The sequence below is a fragment of the Sphaeramia orbicularis genome, chromosome 5 (assembly GCF_902148855.1).
Source record: "Sphaeramia orbicularis chromosome 5, fSphaOr1.1, whole genome shotgun sequence".
Classification (NCBI taxonomy): Eukaryota; Metazoa; Chordata; class Actinopteri; order Kurtiformes; family Apogonidae; genus Sphaeramia; species Sphaeramia orbicularis.
Genome location: NC_043961.1, coordinates 17,446,249 through 17,467,387, shown reverse-complemented (window position 1 = coordinate 17,467,387; position 21,139 = coordinate 17,446,249). Strand labels below are relative to the sequence as shown.

At 38.9% G+C, this 21,139-nt stretch overlaps 2 protein-coding genes across 3 annotated transcripts; one reads left to right on the top strand and one right to left on the bottom strand.

The window, feature by feature from the left end:
* Positions 1 to 776: 776 nt before the first annotated feature.
* On the bottom strand, positions 777 to 5,636 carry snrpb (small nuclear ribonucleoprotein polypeptides B and B1). The gene is made up of 7 exons (XM_030134141.1): positions 5,508 to 5,636; positions 3,609 to 3,760; positions 3,415 to 3,526; positions 2,922 to 3,074; positions 2,720 to 2,849; positions 1,300 to 1,425; positions 777 to 905 (listed from the first exon to the last, which is right to left on the bottom strand). The coding sequence occupies exons 1-7, from the start codon at positions 5,508 to 5,510 to the stop codon at positions 865 to 867; spliced, it is 717 nt and encodes a 238-aa protein (XP_029990001.1). The 5' UTR covers positions 5,511 to 5,636; the 3' UTR covers positions 777 to 864.
* A 3,405-nt stretch (positions 5,637 to 9,041) lies between these two features.
* Positions 9,042 to 20,270, top strand: LOC115420062 (E3 ubiquitin-protein ligase RNF182). Of its 2 annotated transcripts, none has more exons than XM_030135226.1 (8): positions 9,042 to 9,991; positions 10,779 to 10,855; positions 13,385 to 13,514; positions 14,266 to 14,419; positions 16,588 to 16,655; positions 17,702 to 17,840; positions 17,930 to 18,165; positions 18,593 to 20,270. In XM_030135226.1, the coding sequence occupies exons 3-8, from the start codon at positions 13,467 to 13,469 to the stop codon at positions 18,773 to 18,775; spliced, it is 828 nt and encodes a 275-aa protein (XP_029991086.1). In that variant the 5' UTR covers positions 9,042 to 9,991; positions 10,779 to 10,855; positions 13,385 to 13,466; the 3' UTR covers positions 18,776 to 20,270. The 2 variants fall into 2 exon arrangements, with proteins under 2 accessions (XP_029991086.1, XP_029991085.1); XM_030135225.1 differs by having other exon boundaries at positions 9,042 to 10,002.
* Positions 20,271 to 21,139: the final 869 nt, after the last annotated feature.

Below are 21,139 nucleotides of genomic sequence, written 5' to 3'. Positions count from 1 at the left end.
AAAAAATGTATCACTTCATCGCATTGTTTAATCGTCTTTTGTTTACGGCTATTTCTATGTTTATTTTCACTTCAATATTGATCTTAATTTTTCATTTAAAGTCAAAAGTTTTCTTATGCTGTGTTATTTTGTCCATTTTATTTTTATTTCTTTTTATTTTGGTAATTGTTTATTATTGTGCTCATTCTGTTGATTATATCAACTATGTTGTCCATTTTCAGTCTTTCCATTATTCTTTTCCTCATTTGTTGTAGTACTGACGATTTTTTTAGTGCCTTCTTTGTTAATTTTAGGGATTTTTTGTCCATTTTAATGCTTAATTGAATGTTTTAATTGTCCATTTTAGAGTATTATGTCTATTTTACTGTTAGTCATTTGGTTTAATACCGTTGCTTATGGTGTTTTCAGATTGTTGATTTTGCTCATTTTAATTCACAACATTGAATCAAGTAATAAAACAAATAATTACACAACATAAAAACAAACTCCAGCAGTATATTCATCCATGACTCATAAATGTCAGTAAACTGTTCAAAATGTGTGATTAGAAGGTAAAGATCTGAACTAGAACATTACAACAGTGTAACAGAAACCTGTGGTTATTGACTGCAGCTGTTCATCTGTTATCTGACTGGTTCATGACCTGTATGAACTGTTGGGCATGTCATGTGTCGTGTCAGGTGTTCTGTTCCGCTTCACACCCTCTGTAATCTGATTGGATGTTTCTCAGGACTTTATTGAACTGGTTACCATGACAACAAAACAGAGAGCAGAGCTGAAATCGAAACGTCCTGAAGACACTTTATTAAAAAAAACACAAAACATAAAAAAAACTATCTATACAACAGGCGAGGCTGAGGTTCCTCAGGGCCGAGGGGGTGGTCTCATCCCTGGAGGGGGCGGTCCTGAAACAGAGCACAGTCGTCACGTGACTTAATGACCTGGTTTGAGTATTTAAGAAGCTGTGATTCCCATGATGCCTTTAAACCAGTTTTTTTTTTTTCATTCAAGTTTGTCATTTTCAAACACTTTAAATGATTCAGTGATGAAGACTTGGTTTTACTCATTTCACAATAATCCCATTTGGGAAAAACCAAAACACTGCATAATTGACCATCTGTGCATGTGGGATTCCGTCTCTTCCACACACTGAGGTCTTACAACTGAATTCACACATGTACAAAGTGTTTTCAGGTATGCAACTCCAAACACAACCTACGAAGTGTCAGTGCCTCTGGTTCAGTAATTTGACGCTGTAAGCTGACTAGCTATGGTCCATCTCCATGGTAACAGCCTTACCTCTCATGCCAGGGGGTGGCGGCCTCATGCCAGGAGGGGGCATCCCCATCGGTGCACCACGACCTGGAGGCATCCCCATTGGAGGACCCATCGGGGGCCGCATGCCAGGGGGCGGACCCATCATACCTGCAGGGGGAGGAGTCACAGGTCAGCCAATCAGATCATAGTTAGAGGATCTGATCGACAGAGGAACCTTCTAAGAAGATCTAGGACGTACCACTGGGTTTAAATACAGCTGAGTTTACATGAATGTCACAAGAATCAATTTTTAGAAAGCCACAAATACAAAAGTGTAAATTGTGCCTTTCCCTTAGCCTGGCCAGCCATCTGTCTTTCTCAATGAGGAATCCGCCTGGATGCGCAGGGCTTGAATCCAAATATGAAGGCGGGATTAACAGGCACAGAGCAAACCAATCACAAATAAGACTGAAGTGATGCTTTTGTCAGAGAAACGCAAGAATACAGGGTGTAATGTGTAACTCAGTCCTTATTTCTGAATCAAGTAAACAACCGACAACAGCTGTAAAGAGATTTGCTCTTTGTTGCTAACCTCTCCATTGTCGGCCCTTCCTTCAACATTCCACAAATGTTAGCATGGACAGAATCCTCTGTCCAAAGTGACAATAGCTTGCAGATCTTGGTGTCTCCACAGTTCAACATCTTCCTGGTTGCACTGATATGTTTGTTCACTGTACACAGCCTTTCGCTCATTTTTAAATCCACATTGCATATTTGTAGATCCTCTGTGAGGCATAATAGGGTTGAGATTGCACTTGCACAAAGTCAAAATACAAATTTGGAGTTATATTGTTACATCAGTAAACTGCTTATTTTTCTTAAGAAATTTCAGGTCGCAAATGGTTGTTCAGATTATTCACCTTTTCATTATGGAATTTGGTTTTCCATGCTAAACAAAAAAAAAATTGGGATTATTATTTATAGATTATTATTTTACTGGTCCAGCCCCCTTTAGATGAAATTGGGCTGAATGTGGAACTTGAACTAAAATGAGTTTCTAACAGAATCTGTAACAGCTGATCAGTTCAACATCACTACATCAGAATTTATTTGGAGTAGATGTCTCCATTACTCTTGACAGCAGAAATGACCTCAAGCAAGCAAAACAGTTTTACTTCTTTGGACTGTTTACACTCTAAACAGTCCAAAGAAGTCAAAACGGTTTTGCGCCTCTCTAAACTTTAGAGAAACATTTCCCCATGTGTAATTTAAAGTTATGTATTAAATATGTTTATGAAACGCATCTGGTCTCTGGTTCATTTGAACCATTTCAGTAGATTTACTGACATGTTTTGGATGAATATCTTATTCCAATAGTAAAATGATGGGGTTAAATTTGAGAATTAATTGTGTTCGATGAGTCCTCAAAAGGGAAATTCCCCACATAAGACATGTGATTTACCAGGGGGCGGGGCTCCACGGCCCATTGGGGGCGGGGCTCCTCGTCCAGGTGGATACTGGGTAGGCGCTCCTGCGATGCTGGCTCCGGCTGCTGCTGCTGCAACTGTCCCTCTACCCTGAGGGGTCATGACCTGGAAACACATGGACATGTCACTTTCCTGTCACGCCATCACACGTCAGTCTGAAGCCATTACTGTGGTTACCTGCTGTGAAGGCCCGCCCACTCCTCTAACCGGTCCTGCCAGACCTGCAGGAGCCTGAGGCATCGGAGCGCCGGCTGGAACACCACGACCCGCTGCTCGACCCACGCCTGGACCCCCAGCCACGCCTGCCAGTGGCACCCGGGCGATCCCCGTCTGCAGAGGTCAAAGGTCAGGGTTAGAGAGGACAGACAGGGCTGTAGGTCGCTTTCCAGTGGTGCTCTATCTTTTAAATATTATATGGATATCCACACCCTGCATGTCGTCTGGCTTTTGTAGTGACAATATACATATCGTTAGCATCATAGCATAATCGCCCAAGTCATCCACTATATGGACAAAAGTATGTGGACACGTTGACTTCAGGTGTTTCTTTTCTTATAGGGGTCTGGGATACAAAACAATGACAAATGTCATAATATAGTTTATAGAAAGGTTGGAAACAGTTGTAAATGTGAGCGACGCCTCTGTTGAATGCAACAACCACAACACTCACGTCTTTTGGGGGCGGACCCTCCACTGTCATTGAGACCAGGTTCTCCCCCCTCAGCAGGACCAGACCCAGGACCCTCTTCTCCTCTCGCTCTGGCTGCTTCGAGTTCTTTGGCCTTAAGACAAAGATCCACACAGACAGGTGTTATTACCCAGCATGCCACTCTCTCTGTGCGGGTACACGTCAGTGGTTCTTACTTGATCTTCCTGAACTCGTCGCAGTCGCACAGGATCAGGTTCATGTGTTTGTCGAAGGCCTTAAAGGTCCCAATGAAGATGCGACCGTCCTGCAGGATGCACCTCATCCTGAAGTCGATGTGCTGCAGCATCTTACTGCTCTTACCCACCGTCTGGAACCAATCACAGACAAGATGACATCGTAGCCAGTCAGAGAGAGAGGACAACGACACTGGAAAAGTGTTGAACTGAACATCCAAGTCATAATAATACATGCATAAAGACATCTGGACTTAAACATCAAACTGACCATAAAACCAAATACTGTGGTTTTTATGGATTAATCTGGATCTGGATTCCCTTTAGTCTTCTTTATACTCAAACTTATGATCTCTGAGGGTAAAAAGTTTCTCCTCCTGCAGTGATCTGGTCATGTTTGAACCTCAGGATAAAGCACTTTATATACAGAAAAACCACAGTCCATACTTACCTGAGACTGATTATAGATACTATATACACCAGCCCAATATGGATGACATGAACCTACAAACTAAGGGTCAAAGGCAGGGGTGTCCAATATCCAGCCCACAGGATGAATTTGCAAAGTGCAAAAATTACAATAAAGATTTTAACAGTCAGGGGTGTAGAACTGGTTTTAGTTCAGGTTACACAAACAGACCAAGTCAAATAATAGCATAATAATCTATAAATAATGACTCCAAATTTTCTTATTGGTTTAATGTGAAAATAATATTACATTATGCCCATAAATAATGACAACTCCAAATTTTTGTCTGTTTTAGTGCAAAAAAATATTAAATTATGAAAATATTTACATTTAAAAACTATCCTTTAACAATAAAATGTGAAAAACCTAAACAAATATGAACCTGAAATGTTTAAAGAAAATCAAGTGAAATTATTCTGCCTGTTACTGAATGTCTGTTGCCTTTAAAGATCACTGCTGTGCTGTTATTAGAACCTAATGGAGATGGGGCAAACAAATTTTACCTCAAATAGCAATGGTTCTGTCTTACTACATAAGGATTGTTTTTTTTTCTAGAAGCGCTGGAGGACTAACAGAACTATATATAGTTCTGTTCTATATTCACAGCTGTTATTTTACACAATAGAATTTATATACAAAAAAATACAAACTGCCTTTAATGACATGGGCCCATAGAGAACAGGTTTCTACAGACATCGCCTTCCTTAATTGTCCATTTTTTAATCACACTCCCAGTATTCCTAATCACATATGTTTGTTGTCTATATTGGTCAGTTCTGGTTCCTCTGGTTTGAGCTGAAGTTTTTAATTCAAAATCAATGTTCTTTAAACTGAAGGATAAACTCTTAAAAGGGTAAAACTTTGCAGAAACTGAGACCGATTTTCATCGTAAAGATCTGGAAAAGACAACTTTTGGCTGGATGTTGACAATGACTGTGCTATCCGTCCTTTAAGGCAGGTCTCAGGTCAGATTTAGACAATGATAAACTCAGAGTCTGGGTCCATTTACTCTGCCTTTGTTTCAGAATCTTCATTACTGTATGAATCACCTGGTGTTGAATGGTTTATTCATGGTTCATTCATTCATTGGTCTGGACCCTGTAAACCTGAACCAGATCCACGACGCACTGTTTGAACTTAAATCCGGCCTGGTCTTAACTAGACTGACCTTACTAAACCAGTACTGGACCAGTCTGGATGGTATACACTAGGAACCGGACCGGTCTGGACCGTATAAACCATGAACTGGACCAGTCTGGACTCTAAAACCACCGACGTTCATGAGACGTTCGGTTCAACTCCCGCCTCTCGTAGACCAGACCCTTATCCGGTTCAATCCGGGCTCTAGTCCGGTAAATCCCTGTACCTCAGGGACCCTCATCTAGCGGACCGACCTCCTGACAAACACTCACCATGTTTGCGGTTCTGATGGCTCCGATCCCCCCGGATTCACCGAACAAACCCTAAAAATTCAGCCGCGGGGACTCCGCCGGGCCGCCTTTATCTCAGAAGACAGGAAGTGACGTACTAGCTCACAAAGGGAGGGTCCGGACTGAGACAACGACAAGACAAGAGTTCCGACAAGGAAGTTCCGGCTTGGTCCGTCAGTCTGTAAACCCCCCTGGAACATTTTCTAAACTACAAATATTCATAACAATGTTGGTTAAATACTCCATTGTGTCAATTTATGTGAAAAATGGAGGAAGGAGTCAAGCTTTTATTTTCCTACCCCAAATTTAAACACTTTGACTTGGCTAATCAGCAGGCAGTTTCTTGTGTTTGTTGAATTCTGACTCTTTTATGAGGTGGTTCTGTTTATTCCGCAGGTCTGTGAATCCACCATAGACCAGAACAGGGATCAGATCTGGACCAGGTTTAACCCAGTTTGTTTAGTACATCGCAGAATTGTTATCCTCATTTTGTTCTTATATTCAGTGTCCCTTAATGTCCCTCTGTTAGATTTTGTAGAGAATATGTGAGATTAAGCAGATTCAAGTCAGGTTTACATAAGATTGTCTCACACATTTTAACAACATAATTGGAAAATATGGTTTTTCCCAAAATAAATTAGAGTAAAGTTTTATTTATTATAAGATATATTCACTGATCTACAAAAAAAAATACTTAGATCAATTTATTCCCTTTTTGTTCAAAATGGTGATTGTATATTTCTGCTCATTCTGTTTATTCAGTGCTTGTTTTGTTCACTTGCTTAAATGATAAATCAAAATGAACAAAATCTGTTTAATGTTCAACCCTCCTTGTTTTATTAATTTTGTGGTAGGAAGAAAAAAACCCTGGTTCATGAGAGGCTGGTCTATTGTCTTATTATTGATCTATTGTTTAGTTGTGTGTTTGATCAGTGGCTTTGTTTTGTGATATGGTTTCTTTTCTCAGTCCCAGATATTGATAAATAGTATTAATAAATTTACATTCAGGTGATTTCTTTGAATTTGTATTTGATTGAACAGTTTCATCTGTGCATGATTTTATCTAGATTTCTCAAACTGAGGATCTGAGCCCAAAAAGGGTCTCTTATCCTTTTTCAGTGTTTCAGGAACTAATAATGTAAATAAATGAAATATAAAATATTATCAGAAGTGGATTTATTTCCTGACTCCAGTGGTTTAATGTAACACTGTAGAGTTACTGCAGTTATGAATTAAATACAGACAAACTCATTCTAGTTTTTCCAGTTTGAAACTACTTTATTTTACTGCATTGTTTATTTTTTTATTTATCTTTATAGAATGATGCTCTACACAGTTTTACAAAAACAATCTAAAACTCACTCCTCATGGACAAACGGCAACATTAAAATGTTTTTACGTGAGTTTATAAGTGATAAATCAGTAACCCCCCCCCCATATCCTATGAATATCAACATCATGTACAATTATGTTAAAATCTATTGCACTTTAAATTTTTTTGGGTCAAATTTTTCTTATTATTTTATATTATTACTACATTTTTGACTGTTTTTTAATTTTTTAATGTATTGATATCACCGATCTTTGAACCTGTTTTTCATTATGGTTTGTGGTGCTGACCTCTGACCTCTGGGCCAGGTCACCCTTGTAAAAGAGATCCCGATATCAATGGGAATTTATCTGGTTAAATAAAGGTTAAGTAAGAAGTAAATAAAAGTACATATATTGAAAATATGTAAATAATATGTATGTACAGTATATACAGAACAAGTAATAAAAATAGTAGATACTTTTTTGTGTTCCCTGTTTCGGTCTTGAATGTTCTTCCTGTCCTCTGCACTTTGTTTCCTACAATTTGCTGCTGTAAACACTGTAATTTCCCCACATTGGTATAAATAAAGCCATACCTTATCTTAAAAACATACAGTACAATTCAATAGAGAACTGAAGCCCCGCCCCTTCCACTGTGCCTCAATGGATCTAACTTCAGGAAAAAAATTATTGACATCAGTGGAGAGAGATGAATGATTATATGATCTTGTCTGAACTGTGTCACCATTTCCTCACATGTTTAAAACATAATTTTTCGATCTCCAGTTGAATGTGTGAGGTTGTTTGGTTCTGTCCTGACAGATTCTATGTTCTAGTTCTGTGGTCTGGATGCAGGAGATCAATCTCCCAACAGAAGTGGGTGGTACTTTCACTGGAGGAGAACTCGCCTAATTCAAACAAAGTCCATACATGACTTCTATCAGTAATTAATCGGAATATCTGTAGCCATTTACATGTCATAAACCATCAAAATATGGACCATTAGAAGGAAAGGAACATTTAGAATATTTTAAAAATTCATACAAAATTAAAAAATCAAAATATCCAAAACTGTGAACAAACTTTGTAGACATTGTCTCAACAAAGATACATAAAAAATATAAAATAATCCGACCCTATAGTTTCAGAGAAGATGATGTTTGAAGAAATAATTAATGAGGACGACGAAGATGGTGATGCTGGAGAAGGCAATAAAGATGACAATAAAGACAATGAAGATGATGATGAAGACAACAGTGAAAATGACAATGAAGACGACAATGAAGATAATGAAGATAATGAAGACAATGAAGACGATGACGACAACGAAGATTAAAACAAAGCTGATGATGAAGATGACAACGACAATGATGAAGATGATGAAGATGATGAAGATGACGAAGATGATGATGAAGACGAAGACTACAAAGAAGACAATGAAGATGATGATGAAGATGACAAAGAACATGACAAGGAAGATGACTAAGATGACAATGAAGACGACAATGAAGATGACGATGAAGACGATAATGATGACAATGAAGATGATGTCAAAGACAACAAGAAGACAACAAAGATGATGATGAAAATGACAACTAAGACAACTACCAAGACCTTCACAGTAGCTCATGGCCCGTCGGCTGGTGAGATAAATGCATAGGTTTAACTTTTGCCACTACACACTCATAATGTATGTGTAATGTATGTTTTCAACACTGACCTGTGTTGACTAGTGTTAAATGTCACCTATCAAGACTGTTTCTGCAACTCTGTCATAATATGAAGTATTTAATACTTTTAAAGGTATAGTTTTAACTCAGTGTGTGTGGACTAATATAGACACTTGTTGAATTAACACTGCTGAGGTTTCTGTGTCTGATGGGAACAATGAACTATTAACAACAATCTTTGACGTGATTCAACTTATAATTGGGGGAAGGAGTTGCAAAAAGCTTTTATACAACAGATACTACATTTTTAATGAATAAATAGGACAGTGTACAGGTGGTTTGGTGACATCCCTTTAGTGTTTTTTAAATAACACCTGGAGTCCAGTTAAGTCTAAAACCAGGGCTGATCTTCAGAACCACCACTATTAATGATACATTCCACATGTATGATCTTCATCACCGTGTCCTCTCCGCTCTACGTCTCTCTCTCTCTCTCTCTCCTCCTCTTCCTCGTCGTCCATCCCGTCGCTGCGGTCGGGCTCGTTGCCATGGTAACCCGGTCTCCTGCCGCCGGTCGTTAGTTCGTTCGCGCGCCGCAGTGAAACGGAGGAGAAGAAGAAGAAGAAGAAGAAGCGACGGTGACTCACGAGGAGGAGGAAGAGGAGGAAGAGGAGCCCGTTAGCATCCGGTAGCATTCGGTAGCATCCCGACGACACGACGCGGACCCGCAGACCGACGGGTACCGCAGTGAGGAGACGGAAACGGCAACCACCACCGCAACGACGACAACCTGACGGAGGGAGAGGAGGAAGAGGAGGAGGACGGCGACATCACCGCAGCCAAGGCAACCTGACGGAGGAGGGAGAAGGCAACTACGGCAACTGCAGCAACCGTCAGTGTCACCTGATGGAGGAGAAAGCAACAGAGAACAGCAACCACAACAACCATCAGTGACGGAGGAGGAGGACGGCAACCATCACTGCAACTATAGTAACTAAATCATCCATACAGCAACCTGACGGAGGAGAAGGGAATTTAACACAGCAACATGAAGGAGGAGGAGGACGGCAACTACAGCGACTGAGGCAACTACAACCACAACAACAATCAGTGACTGCAACTGTCACTGCAACTATAGCAACAACATCATCCATCACTGCAACTATAGCAACAACATCATCCATTACTGCAACTACAGCAACCTGACAGATCATAAAAGAGTCTAACACAGCAACATGATGGAGGAAGAGGACGGCAACTATAGCAACTAAAGCAACAACAACCACTGCATCCGACGGAGGGGGGTGGGGGTGGGGGGGCATCCGTCAGTTCGACCCCCCGGACTGAGGCTGACCCCAGACCGGCTCCGGTTCAGGACTGTGTCTGGGTTCTGGGACTCCCAGACTGAAGCTCTTCATCCTCATCCTCACCTCCATCGGTCACGTGCGTGTCCGCATTGTGTCAGAGGTCGGCGGTGGCAGACAGGTGAGCTTCAGGTGGGTCAACCTGCGGCTCGCGGCCCTTCAGGGTTCCTGTTGACATTAACCTTTGCATGCGTTTCTCTTCCTTATGGTGGATTTGGACAGTTTGGTTTGGATTTAATGTGTGTTTTCTGAGACTTTTCTGATCGTAGAATAATAGTGACAGTGAATCTAAAGAGTCATTTGATGTGATTCAGTAACAGGCGCCAGTGTGTAAGGATCAATAATATATCTAATAATAATGCACTTTGATAGATCTGTGATAGACAGATCTCAAAGAGTTACAAGGCAGGATGTAAAAATCAAACCGATAAAAGCCATTAGATACAATTAAAACAAGAAAACACAATTAAAAGCAGAAAATTTAAGGCAGTCCATATCTATATGGTTTTAATTTGATTATTTATCTACTTTTCAAGTTATGTGAAAGGCACCTAAAACATAAATAAGTTATTATAAAACATATCAATACTGATGTTATCTTGTTATTTATTTCCTTTTTTGTTTCAGCGAATCAAACAAATCTCCACACTATTTAATTACTTATGATGATGTGAAATGTTCACTCATTCGATCACCACAAATTATTATAATCCAGTCTGAATGTAAAAATCACAAGTATTGTATCAAAACAAATCTGATTTATTTTCTGTTCATTTGTGAAATGAGCATCAGGAAATATATCAGCGTTAAGGCAAATAAAAAGCAAACATATAAGTTTGTGTCCAGAATAAAAGACCTGAATAAATGAAGCTGAGGAGGACTGAAGGTGTGTGTCACCTGTGTCTCAGTCTGTCCAGGTGGACAGGTGGACAGACAGATGGATGACATCTTTGACCGTCACTCTGATCAGCTGATCTGGACTCAGGTAGGTCAGCCTCACCTCCAGATCGACCAATCACACGGCTCACGGGCACATGTATATTTGTCCTGTCTTCAACCCTTTAACCACTGAGACATTATTCCAGGTAAACATGCTGCTGTGAATTTGCATCTGTAGAAGTGTCATTATTGTTTTGTATCTCAGATCCCTGTTAGAAAAGATACACCTGAATTCAAAAGGTCCACATACTTTTGTCCATATAGTGTATGACTTAGACAATAATGCTATGAGGCTAGTGATATGCATGTACTAGTTTTCAGCACTGCTTTGGAAAAGGATCTTCCCTAATTTTAGATAATGTCACAGAGCCTATTCGAGACATTTGTTTGATATGTGTAATAAGTGGTAAGTTATGGTCAAAAATAACTCCCAGGTTCCTTGCAAATGCACTGTATTCAAGAGAAATGTCATACAGATTGAATATTACTTTAGGACACAGGTGTCAAACATATGGCCCGTGGGCCAAAACTGGCCCACCAGAGGGTCCAATCCGGCCCTTGGGATGCATTTATAAAATGTAAAAAATTAGACTAAAGATATTAATAATCAAGGATGTTAAAATCATGTTAGTTCAGGTTCCACATTTAGACCAATATGATCTAAAGTAGATCAGACCAGTAAAACACAATCATAATAACCTATAATTCATGAAGAACTCCGAATTTTTCTCTTTGTTTTAGTGTAAAAAAGTAAAACTACATGAAAATTTTGACATTTATAAACTATCCTTTCACAAAAAATGTGAATAACCTGAACAAATATGAACAACCTACAATGTTTTAAGAAAAGTAAGTGCAATTTTAACAATACTCTGCCTGTTACTAAATGTTTTGTGTATTTGTAGATCTACTATGCTCTGTAAATCATAATATGAATGATAACATGAGGCATAATTTTTCTTAAGAAATTTCCGGTTGTTCATGTTATTCAGATTTTTAAGGTAACTTTGTAGATGTAAACATTTTCATGATGGAATTTAACTTTTTTAATTGTTATTATTATATTTTTCTGGCCCACTTGACATAATATTGGGCTGTATGTAGCCCCTGAACCCTCCTTTAGGAGGTGAGTTGACTTTAGTTTTGTCTTTGAGGCATGCCTGGAGTTGTAAATTTAATTGGATTCAAGGATCAATACAGCTGTGTGTCATCAGCATAACAGTATAAACTCATGCCATGTTTCCATATAATGTCGACTAAAGGCAGCAGATATAGAGTGTAAAGAACTGGTCCAAGTACAGAACCCTATGGAATGCTGTGACTAACCTTAGTTTGGATGCATGGCTTTTGTTAACATGAACAAAATAAGATCTTTCTGAAAAGTATGAAATATCAAATACAATATTTTAATCTCTTTACCTCTGTAAGTATAGAAATACATCCACTGATTGATGCAATTAGAAGATCATTAGTTCTTCAAACATATCATTCATGTACCGGTGGAAAGGTTCAGGGATTTTAGAAAAAAAGGGGAGCTTGGAGACTGTTATATAATAGATAGAACACTTATAGGTTTTGTAAGTACAGGTTTAATAACATACTGTTGGTACTTAATCTGTTAAATTTAGATTTATCAGATCTAATATAACATTTCTGTCAGTGTCATAATTGTAGTTCGACTATCTCACTATGTAAAGTTGCTATGACCTACATCTACAGAACAACTAATAGAACACCTTCACTTTTATGTTGCAAAAATTCCAACCTGACGGTGTCTTTGCTGAGTTGTCATCCACAGTCATCCCCTTTTTCTGAATCACATTTGCGTCGACATTTTCATCTTCAGTTTTGGATTGTTTCTGTTTAATCTGTAAGATTAAGCAGAAGAATCTATAGAATAGAATAGAATAGAATAGAATAGAATAGAATAGAATATCTTTTTTGTCACTGTAACAAGTACAACAAAATTAAAAATTCAGTCCAATCTATACAGCATATATAAAAGCTACTATAAAAATATGAATAAAAACAGCTAAAATAAATAGGTTTTGTGTATGTTTAGCTTCAATGCACAACCTGTGCTGATTTATTCAAAGTGTTTTATTGTCATGTGTTCAGTAAAGATACAGGTTTCCCTGTACAATGAAAATCTTACTTTGCCACCCACACTGAATACCAAGAGAATTTAACATGTATAAAAATAGAAATAGAATAAGAATAATTTAACTAGGAAATTAAAACAAAACAAAGTGGCATTTAAGAATAGCATGCGAAAGAGAATGAGCATAAAATATAAATTACTATGACTAAGAGGAAGTATATATTTACATAAATGTGCAATGTATGAGTTTATTGTTGTGCTTTGAGATTCATCCAAATATGTATAATGTATTCAAGTTTGTCAGACTCATCACACTGAAGCTGTAATAAAAACTGATCAGAGTCTGGAGGAGCCTTTACCATCATCCAACACACATGGAGTTTGGATTTATACTTTTCACCACATTAGTGAGCGACATTTGGACTGTTGAACTGTAAACTGGACTGACTCTGCTGACAGTGTTCTGTCTTACAGTCAGGTCACAGCCTCAGGTTAAGTTAAGCTCCGCCCACCAAAGTACTTCCTCCTACTTCACCTGAAGAAGACAGCCAATAAGATGAGCCAGCTGAAGGAGGCAGAGCCAAACCGGGAGATGGAGGGAAAGGTGAGAAAATGACCAAGAGGAAACCAATGAATAGGAAGATGTGGTTAGGAAAGGAAAACAGCACCAGTTCAGCCACATTAATAATAATATTCAGCAGAAATAGTATCAACTCGATTACTTAAAGGATCTGTTGAAAATTCAGGTATTTTTAATATCAAGACTTACAATTATGGAGGTATGCATTTAGAAATTCTGAGCTAATGCTGATACCAGTATTATTTTCTGTGTTTTTATTTATTGTCCTTTTTGTGCTGTGGAAGCAAAGAAATCTAAAATATAAAACATAACTGTTCTATTTTAAAGCCCTTCATCACATTATCTCTGAATGAGAGATAATGTTATTTCTGTTTATTTTACACCGTGTTTTAATGAACACAAATAAATAATTGTGTCTTGGAATAAATAAAGTCAAAATATGATATATATAAAATATATAATATACAGTATAATTGTGTTTTGTGTGTTATTGTGTACTTGTGCTCTCCTACTGTGAAGCACTTTGTGTCTGATGACTGTGAAAAGTGCTATAGAAATACATTTTTATTACTTACATTTACCAAACAACTATGAATAAAACATAGCAGATAATTCGTAGGCACTGACGTCATCCTTCTGCTGTTATTATCGACACTGCTTTTCCACTGATGTATTTGTATGTCCCTCCTCAGTATCATTCTCTTCCGGTTTCATCTTTAGTTCCCATCAGGCCTGTCCTCATCTGAACCCCTGTGGTCTCTTGTGTTCTTTGCAGGTCCAGACATGGGCTCGGTCTCTGGTCTACACTCTAGAGGAGCTGGAGTGTAAAATCTGCTACAACCGCTTCGACACTCGGAGTCGTAAACCCAAACTGCTGGGCTGTTTGCACCGAGTCTGTGCCAAGTGTCTGAAGAAGATGGTGGACATGGGTGAGTTTACACATGAAAACACCAACACCACCAGAAACTATGAAAATTAAAAATGACTCCCAAAAATTCTTAACCCTTTTAATATACGAGTATATTGATGCATGTGTGGACTAGATGCTGCTCTAATGTTGGACTCTCCCCCCTGCTGTCTTTTTGTTTTGTTAATGTAAGTATTTGTGTTATGGTTTTCTCAAAAACAAAATAAAAAGCAAGTAAAAAAAAAAAATTCTTAACCCTGTTAAGACTCCCATTATAACAGGCCTAGATTCTTTTTTAAATGTTGTTTTTGTAATAAAAGTGTCAGAAAATGCCCTTTCCTTTTTTCAGGAAGAACTTAACTTTAAGTATCTGGCCATTAATTATCATTATTATATGTAATAAATGCTTAAAATAGTGTGTTAATCATTAAAAATAAATAAATAAATAAAACTGACTTACATTTTTATCTTATGTATTATGAAAAACAACTGTAAATGTTCATAATGAAATTTTGAGATTACAAACATAAACTTTCAACAATTTTTCATGTGTTCAGATTTTGGTTTGTCTAGATCATTATGTGTCCATGTTCCAGCATCTTTTTTTTATTTATTTCTAGTCCATATATATGTGTGTGTGTGTGTGTGTGTGTGTGTATATATATATATATATATATATATATATATATATATATATATATATATATATATATATATATATATATATATATATATATGTATGTGTGTGTGTATATATATATATATATATATATATATATATATGTATGTGTGTGTGTATATATATATATATATATATATATATAATACAACTATCAATGAACTATACAAACCAGAAAAATACAGATAAACACAGTGACAAAAACAAGGCAAAAAACACAGAAACTCAACAAAACACACTAATAGAACACTCCACAATAGCACTATCACTATTATATACAATTATCTAATCTATCTATCTATCTGGCTGGCTGGCTGGCTGGCTAATATCATGTAACCTATTGGTGATTCAGACTGAGCCTATCTATACTGAATCAGAAATGTTTTACACTTTCATCTAGTGTACATGCATCTTAATTGAAACATTTTCATATTAAACCCTGTTTTGTGGACAGACGTTCAAATATCTTTATAAACAGATTAAATACACTCACCATCGTAGAAACATTTGCCAGCATCATTAATCTTACAAAACCATACATTAGTACCACATGTATATGCGCTGCTCTGTAAAATATCATAATAACAAGGGCCATATTAAAAGAATATTAGCTGAGTAGGACAGTTTGACAGTGTTCCTATTTATTTTTAATGACAAAATCTGCATGATGCCTCTGAAAAGTAGATCATGAACTCAAGGTGTAGAGGTGTGAGAGTCCTGACTGACTAAATGCTGATTAAAGGAACTAAATGTCCACTTCCCACCGTCCTGTGAACTGTTTAGAAGATGACACAATCTCCAATTTCCTTTAACGGAAACACCTCAGAGCCTCAATCCTCCAGGTTGTTGAAGAAAAGTAGAACTGCAACCTGACAATGGAACACATGTTCTATGATACTAGCACACGATCAGAGAACGCCCTGATGTCTTTTAAATACATGTCCTTAATAAATCCCATTAGTGGTTTCTTTTTTAACCCCAATAGACCATTTGTGCTGGAGCTAGTCATTCTATTCAATCTATTCCCATATTTGTATGATGCAGGTGTGTTCTGATAAACATGAAGAGTGCTAAATGAAACAAAAACAGGAAAAATCAGAGGAATAAAAAACATATATTATTCAATAACTCATCTGTTTATCTCCATTGTTGCACCTTTATTGTCTATTTATTGTCTCCTCAACCCCTTGCTGTTTATAGTTATATTCAGTTTATAGTTATATTTTATTCTGTTTTTTTTTAGTATTTTTTTCCTACAATGTTCATTTTGCACCATGGGGCTTTAGAGTTTTGTAATTTCAGTTTTCTGTATGCAATGTACATATGGCAAATACTGACAATAAAGCTGACTTTGATTAATTTGACCGACTCAGACCAACTCACGCTCCGATCCATCCTCACATTAGGTCATAAATAGTCTGTGTGACAGTCGGTTGAACCCACTGTTAAATATTTTTATCAATGTAATTGTTTTCTTTTCTTTATAATCAACTATTCTAATTGGTTTTCAGGTGAGTCCTCACCAACTGTCATCAGCTGCCCGTTCTGTCGCCACGAGACCCACGTCCCAGATGAAGAGGTGAGACTGTTTCAATCACTCAATCCATCAGTTAAAAAAAAAACAAAACACTTTTTACAAGCAGTTAGTTTCAGGAGGTGTAATAACTGTATGACAGAAGAAAAAAATAGTTCCAGTGTCCCTGCATGTCACTGTCATGTTCTATCTAAATCAATTCCCAGTTGAATTTGTGAGGTTATCAGGTTCTCTCTCTCTCTATGTTAGAGTCCTGTGGTCTTGGTGCAAGAATCAATCTCCCAGTAGAAGTGGGTTGTACTTTCACTGGAGGAGAACTCAACTAATTCAATCAAAGTCCATATTTGACTTCTATCAGTGATCAATAGGAACTAGATTGATATCTGTAACCATTTACATGTTATAAACCATCAAAATATGGACCATTAGAAGGAAAGACACATTTTAAATATTTCACAAATTCAAAACATTTCTCAAAACTGTGAACAGATTTTGTAGACATTGCCCCAAGGAAGATTCATATGAAATTAGAAATGAATCTGAGTTGCAGTTTCATCTGAGAAGATGTCTGAAGAAATTGCAAATGAAGACAAAGACGACACCGGACACAGTGCCTTCACAGCAGCTCATGGCCTATTGGCCGGTGAGATAATGATAATTATGATGTGACTACTGTGGTAACATTTGTTTGTTTATCTATCAAAGGAGTCTAAAAGGCAGTAAAATCAGCTAATATGGGACAAAGTTACTGTGATCACATTTGTATAGATTATTTCCTTATTTCAGTAAGATTAATATGATACGTTTGGTTTATAATCTGTTCATGCTGTTTTCAAAATAACAATGATTTATGAGGTCGCAACAACCTGGACTTTTGACCTTTGGCCGACAAAATCCAATCCTTTGTTGAAGTGGTGTTAGTCTGGCCCCAAATCTGTCCTGAAGACCCACGAACATGTAGAGCATGCATGAACACTCCTCCTGGAAATAGCAGTTTCTTCACAAGCTTTGTCAAGAGAAGGAAGAGGGGAAAGTCCAGATCAATGAAAACGTAATTAACAAGGAGTTAATGATGCTGTGTCTCCTTTCAGGTCTGGCTGATGGAGGACGACCGACACATCCTGGCTGTTCTGTCATGTCAGGACCGAGCTCGGCGAGGAGGAGCAACAACAGGTGGAGGAGGAGGAGGTGGAGGAGGGGAGGTGGTCCTGAGTCCCAACAGTCTGACAGGTAACTGACTCCTGCAGTTTCTCTCACATGTCCATGGACGAGGTTGACCTCTGACCTCTGACCCTGTCCCCTCCGTGTTCTATCACCAGGAGGAGGAGGCGGTGCAGCAGTAGACTCCTCCCACCGTTCCTCCGACTGTCTGGTCATCACCATCATGGAGCTCCCTGAGGAGTCCCCGTCCTCAGACTCACTGAGCATGCTCAATGTAGTGGGCCTGTACCGCCCCCCCAGCCTTGACTCACTGCCCTGCAACCTGCCGGCTCAGAAGTGTCGCGCTTGGACATCCCGCAGCTTCCCTCGCTGCCTGCTGGGGGCACTGTGCTTGGTCAGTGTAAGGGGGGTATGATGGGGTCTGACTGCATCTGATCAGGACCCAGGGTTTGATAGGCTCAGGGATTGATGCAGTCTGATAATTTCTTACCAGGGAACAGGGTCTGACCGGGTCTCAGGGTTTGATGGGTTCAGGTCAGGGAACAGGGTCTGACCGGGTCTCAGGGTTTGATGAGGTCTGACTGGGTATCAGGGTTTGATGGGCTCAGATTTGATAGGTTCAGGGTCTGACCGGGTCTCAGGGTTTGATGGGTTCAGGGTCTGAACAGGTCTCAGGGTTTGATGAGGTCTGACTGGGTCTCAGGGTTTGATGTGTTCAGGGTCTGACCTGGTCTCAGGGCGTGATGGGTTCAGGTTTCATGGGTTCAGGGACTGACCAGGTCTGGTGGTCTGTGCTCAGGCATCTCCTGTGTGTGTTCCAGGTCTACTTCAGCTCTCTGCCTCTGGGGATCTACCTGCTGATGATTGGTCAGCTGTGGCTCGGCGTTGTCCTCGTCAGCCTTGTTCCGTCCACACTGCTGCTGCTCGTCCTTTACGGCTTCTGTCAGTGTCTGTGTCATGAGCTAATGGAGGCACTCAATGCCCGGCGCCACACGCTGCCATGACGACTCTGACATCCAGACACTGCTGCCATGACAACAAGAATACAGAGACATTTCCTTGACGACAAGAACACAGAGACACCGCTGCCACGACGATAGGTACACAAGGATGCTGCTGCCAGGATGATGACAATAGAGGCATCGTTTCCACGACAAGGACACAGAGACACTGCTCCCATGACGACAAGGACAGAGAGACATCGTTACCATGACAATAAGGACACAGAGACACCGCTGCCATGATGATAGGTACACAAGGATACTGGTACCAGGGTGACGAGAATAGAGACACGGACAAGGACACAGAGACACTGCTCCTATGACGACAAGAACACAGAGACACCGTTTCCATGGGGACAAGGACACAGAGACACTGCTCCTATGACGACAAGAACACAGAGACACCGTTTCCATGGGGACAAGAACACAGAGACACTGCTCCCATGACAACAAGAACACAGAGACACCATTTCCATGATGACAAGGACATGAAGACGCTGCTCCCATGACGACAAGAAGACAGAGACACTACTCCCATGATGACAAGGATACAGAGACACATGTTGCCATGACAATGGAAACAAATTAACACCTTCGCTCTGGAATCAATACACTGACATTACTGCCACAATAACAAAAAACACAAATAGCAGAACAACAAAACTCTAACGTAGCAAACAGCTGATAATAATATATGATGTTACGCACACAGCTCAACTACTCCAATAATGAATATTAAAGTCACACAGATGAAAAACGTACCTGTGCAGGTGTTTGTCATCTGTTCAGGCTGCAGTAACAACTGAAATGAACATTTTTCCCAACAGAAGGGATAGAGAGTAGCGTTCCTCAAACATAGTCAGCGGCACAGTGGCACATCTGTGACGTCAACTAAACAAACAACACAACAGTCACAACAGAACAACCAGACCCACAACCAGGACCAGGACCAGGATTTGAACCTGGACCACAGAGGCAGATCAGCAGGACCTCAAGTGTATACCAGCTGTCTCTGACACACCTGTGCACTCTGACCCCGCCTCTGTCTGAATACCAGCATCACCCCCCACCCCCCCCACCCCCCTCTACATAGAGACTACAGCCAATCGCAACAGTACCATGTGATGACCAAACGGACCAACAGGAAGTGTCTCCATGGAGATGGCTGACCTGAGACATTATGAAATGGTCCTTTAAATGTTTGTTGTCCTTTCATTTAAAAAGTGCCATTGACTAGTTTGTGTTTATGAGTCATGTGACCTGGAGGAGGCGGAATCATTACAAATGTCACTTCCTGTTTCTGTAGTGGGCGGAGTTCCGCTTATAACTAAAATAAACACCAAGAGAAATTATTATTTATAGTACTATGTATTCATATTACTGTTAGTATTTATCTTATTGAGTATTTATGGTACTGTCAGTGTATGTAGTAGTATTGGTATTCATAGTACCATTATTACTGTCAGAGAACTGAAATAAAACACAAAGGTCCAGGTTCTGTTCAGAGTCAGAAAACTCCATTCACAACTCCAGAGACAGATGCATCACATTCATCTTCACAGTAATGACATCTGAGTGGATGGACATGAACTCACAGACACTTTCAGCTCTATGCAACAACTCAGTAACAAAGTACAAATATTTCATTACTGTTTTCTTTTACGCTCAGTACAAATATATATAATTTACTCTCCATTCATTATCAACACCGGCTCCATAACTGTAATTATAATGCATTTGAATAGAACAAAGAGTAACATATATTAAAAAAACAACATGACCTAAACAACATTAAAGATACAATGACATGTAAAAGACATTTATTGGTCATTGAATACATAACAGGATGAAAACATAAAAGATTCAACAAGATAAAAATGATGCAAAAGACAAATGACACTGAAAACTGCACATTGTGGTGAAGTTATTGTTAATTTACTTCCCGTTTATTGTTTTCATTTGAAGTTAGAATGTTTTAATAATCTTCCCATTGGATTAATATAAAGTGAAAAAGAGATGTCCTTCAGTGACTGACTTTAGACTTTTATACTTGGATTAAATTTCAGTGCCAGAACTTTTTGAATCAGTACGTTTGCATGTGAATTTATTAGTACAGTGATGATTAAGGAAATGAACAGTTTGACTAGGTATTATAATCGGGGTAATTCCAGGTTCTCCTGTGTGTTAAAAATAACTGACATGAGGCAGCCTACCTGAGATGTGTCCTTACCTGTAAGACAGAGCTGAGGGTAAAATAAAGAGTCTCCTGGGTGCTGTGGAAGCAGCAGCAGTGAGAACAGGCTTCAGGCTCAGCTGAGGCCTTTAATTAAAAACAGTGACGCTCCCCAGAGAAGAAGAAGAGTGTTT

What these genes read in the sequence shown, in the direction of transcription:
- snrpb (XM_030134141.1), bottom strand. An exon ending in GACGAGTTCAGGAAGATCAA is followed by an intron (nt 3,527 to 3,608) that starts GTAAGAACCACT and finishes CTTTGTCTTAAG; the next exon opens with GCCAAAGAACTCGAAGCAGC. An exon ending in TGGGCGGGCCTTCACAGCAG is followed by an intron (nt 2,850 to 2,921) that starts GTAACCACAGTA and finishes ATGTGTTTCCAG; the next exon opens with GTCATGACCCCTCAGGGTAG.
- LOC115420062 (XM_030135226.1), top strand. Translation starts at nt 13,467, where the DNA reads ATGAGCCAGCTGAAGGAGGCAGAGCCAAACCGGGAGATGGAGGGAAAG. An exon ending in GAGTCCCAACAGTCTGACAG is followed by an intron (nt 17,841 to 17,929) that starts GTAACTGACTCC and finishes TTCTATCACCAG; the next exon opens with GAGGAGGAGGCGGTGCAGCA. An exon ending in TGCTGGGGGCACTGTGCTTG is followed by an intron (nt 18,166 to 18,592) that starts GTCAGTGTAAGG and finishes TGTGTGTTCCAG; the next exon opens with GTCTACTTCAGCTCTCTGCC.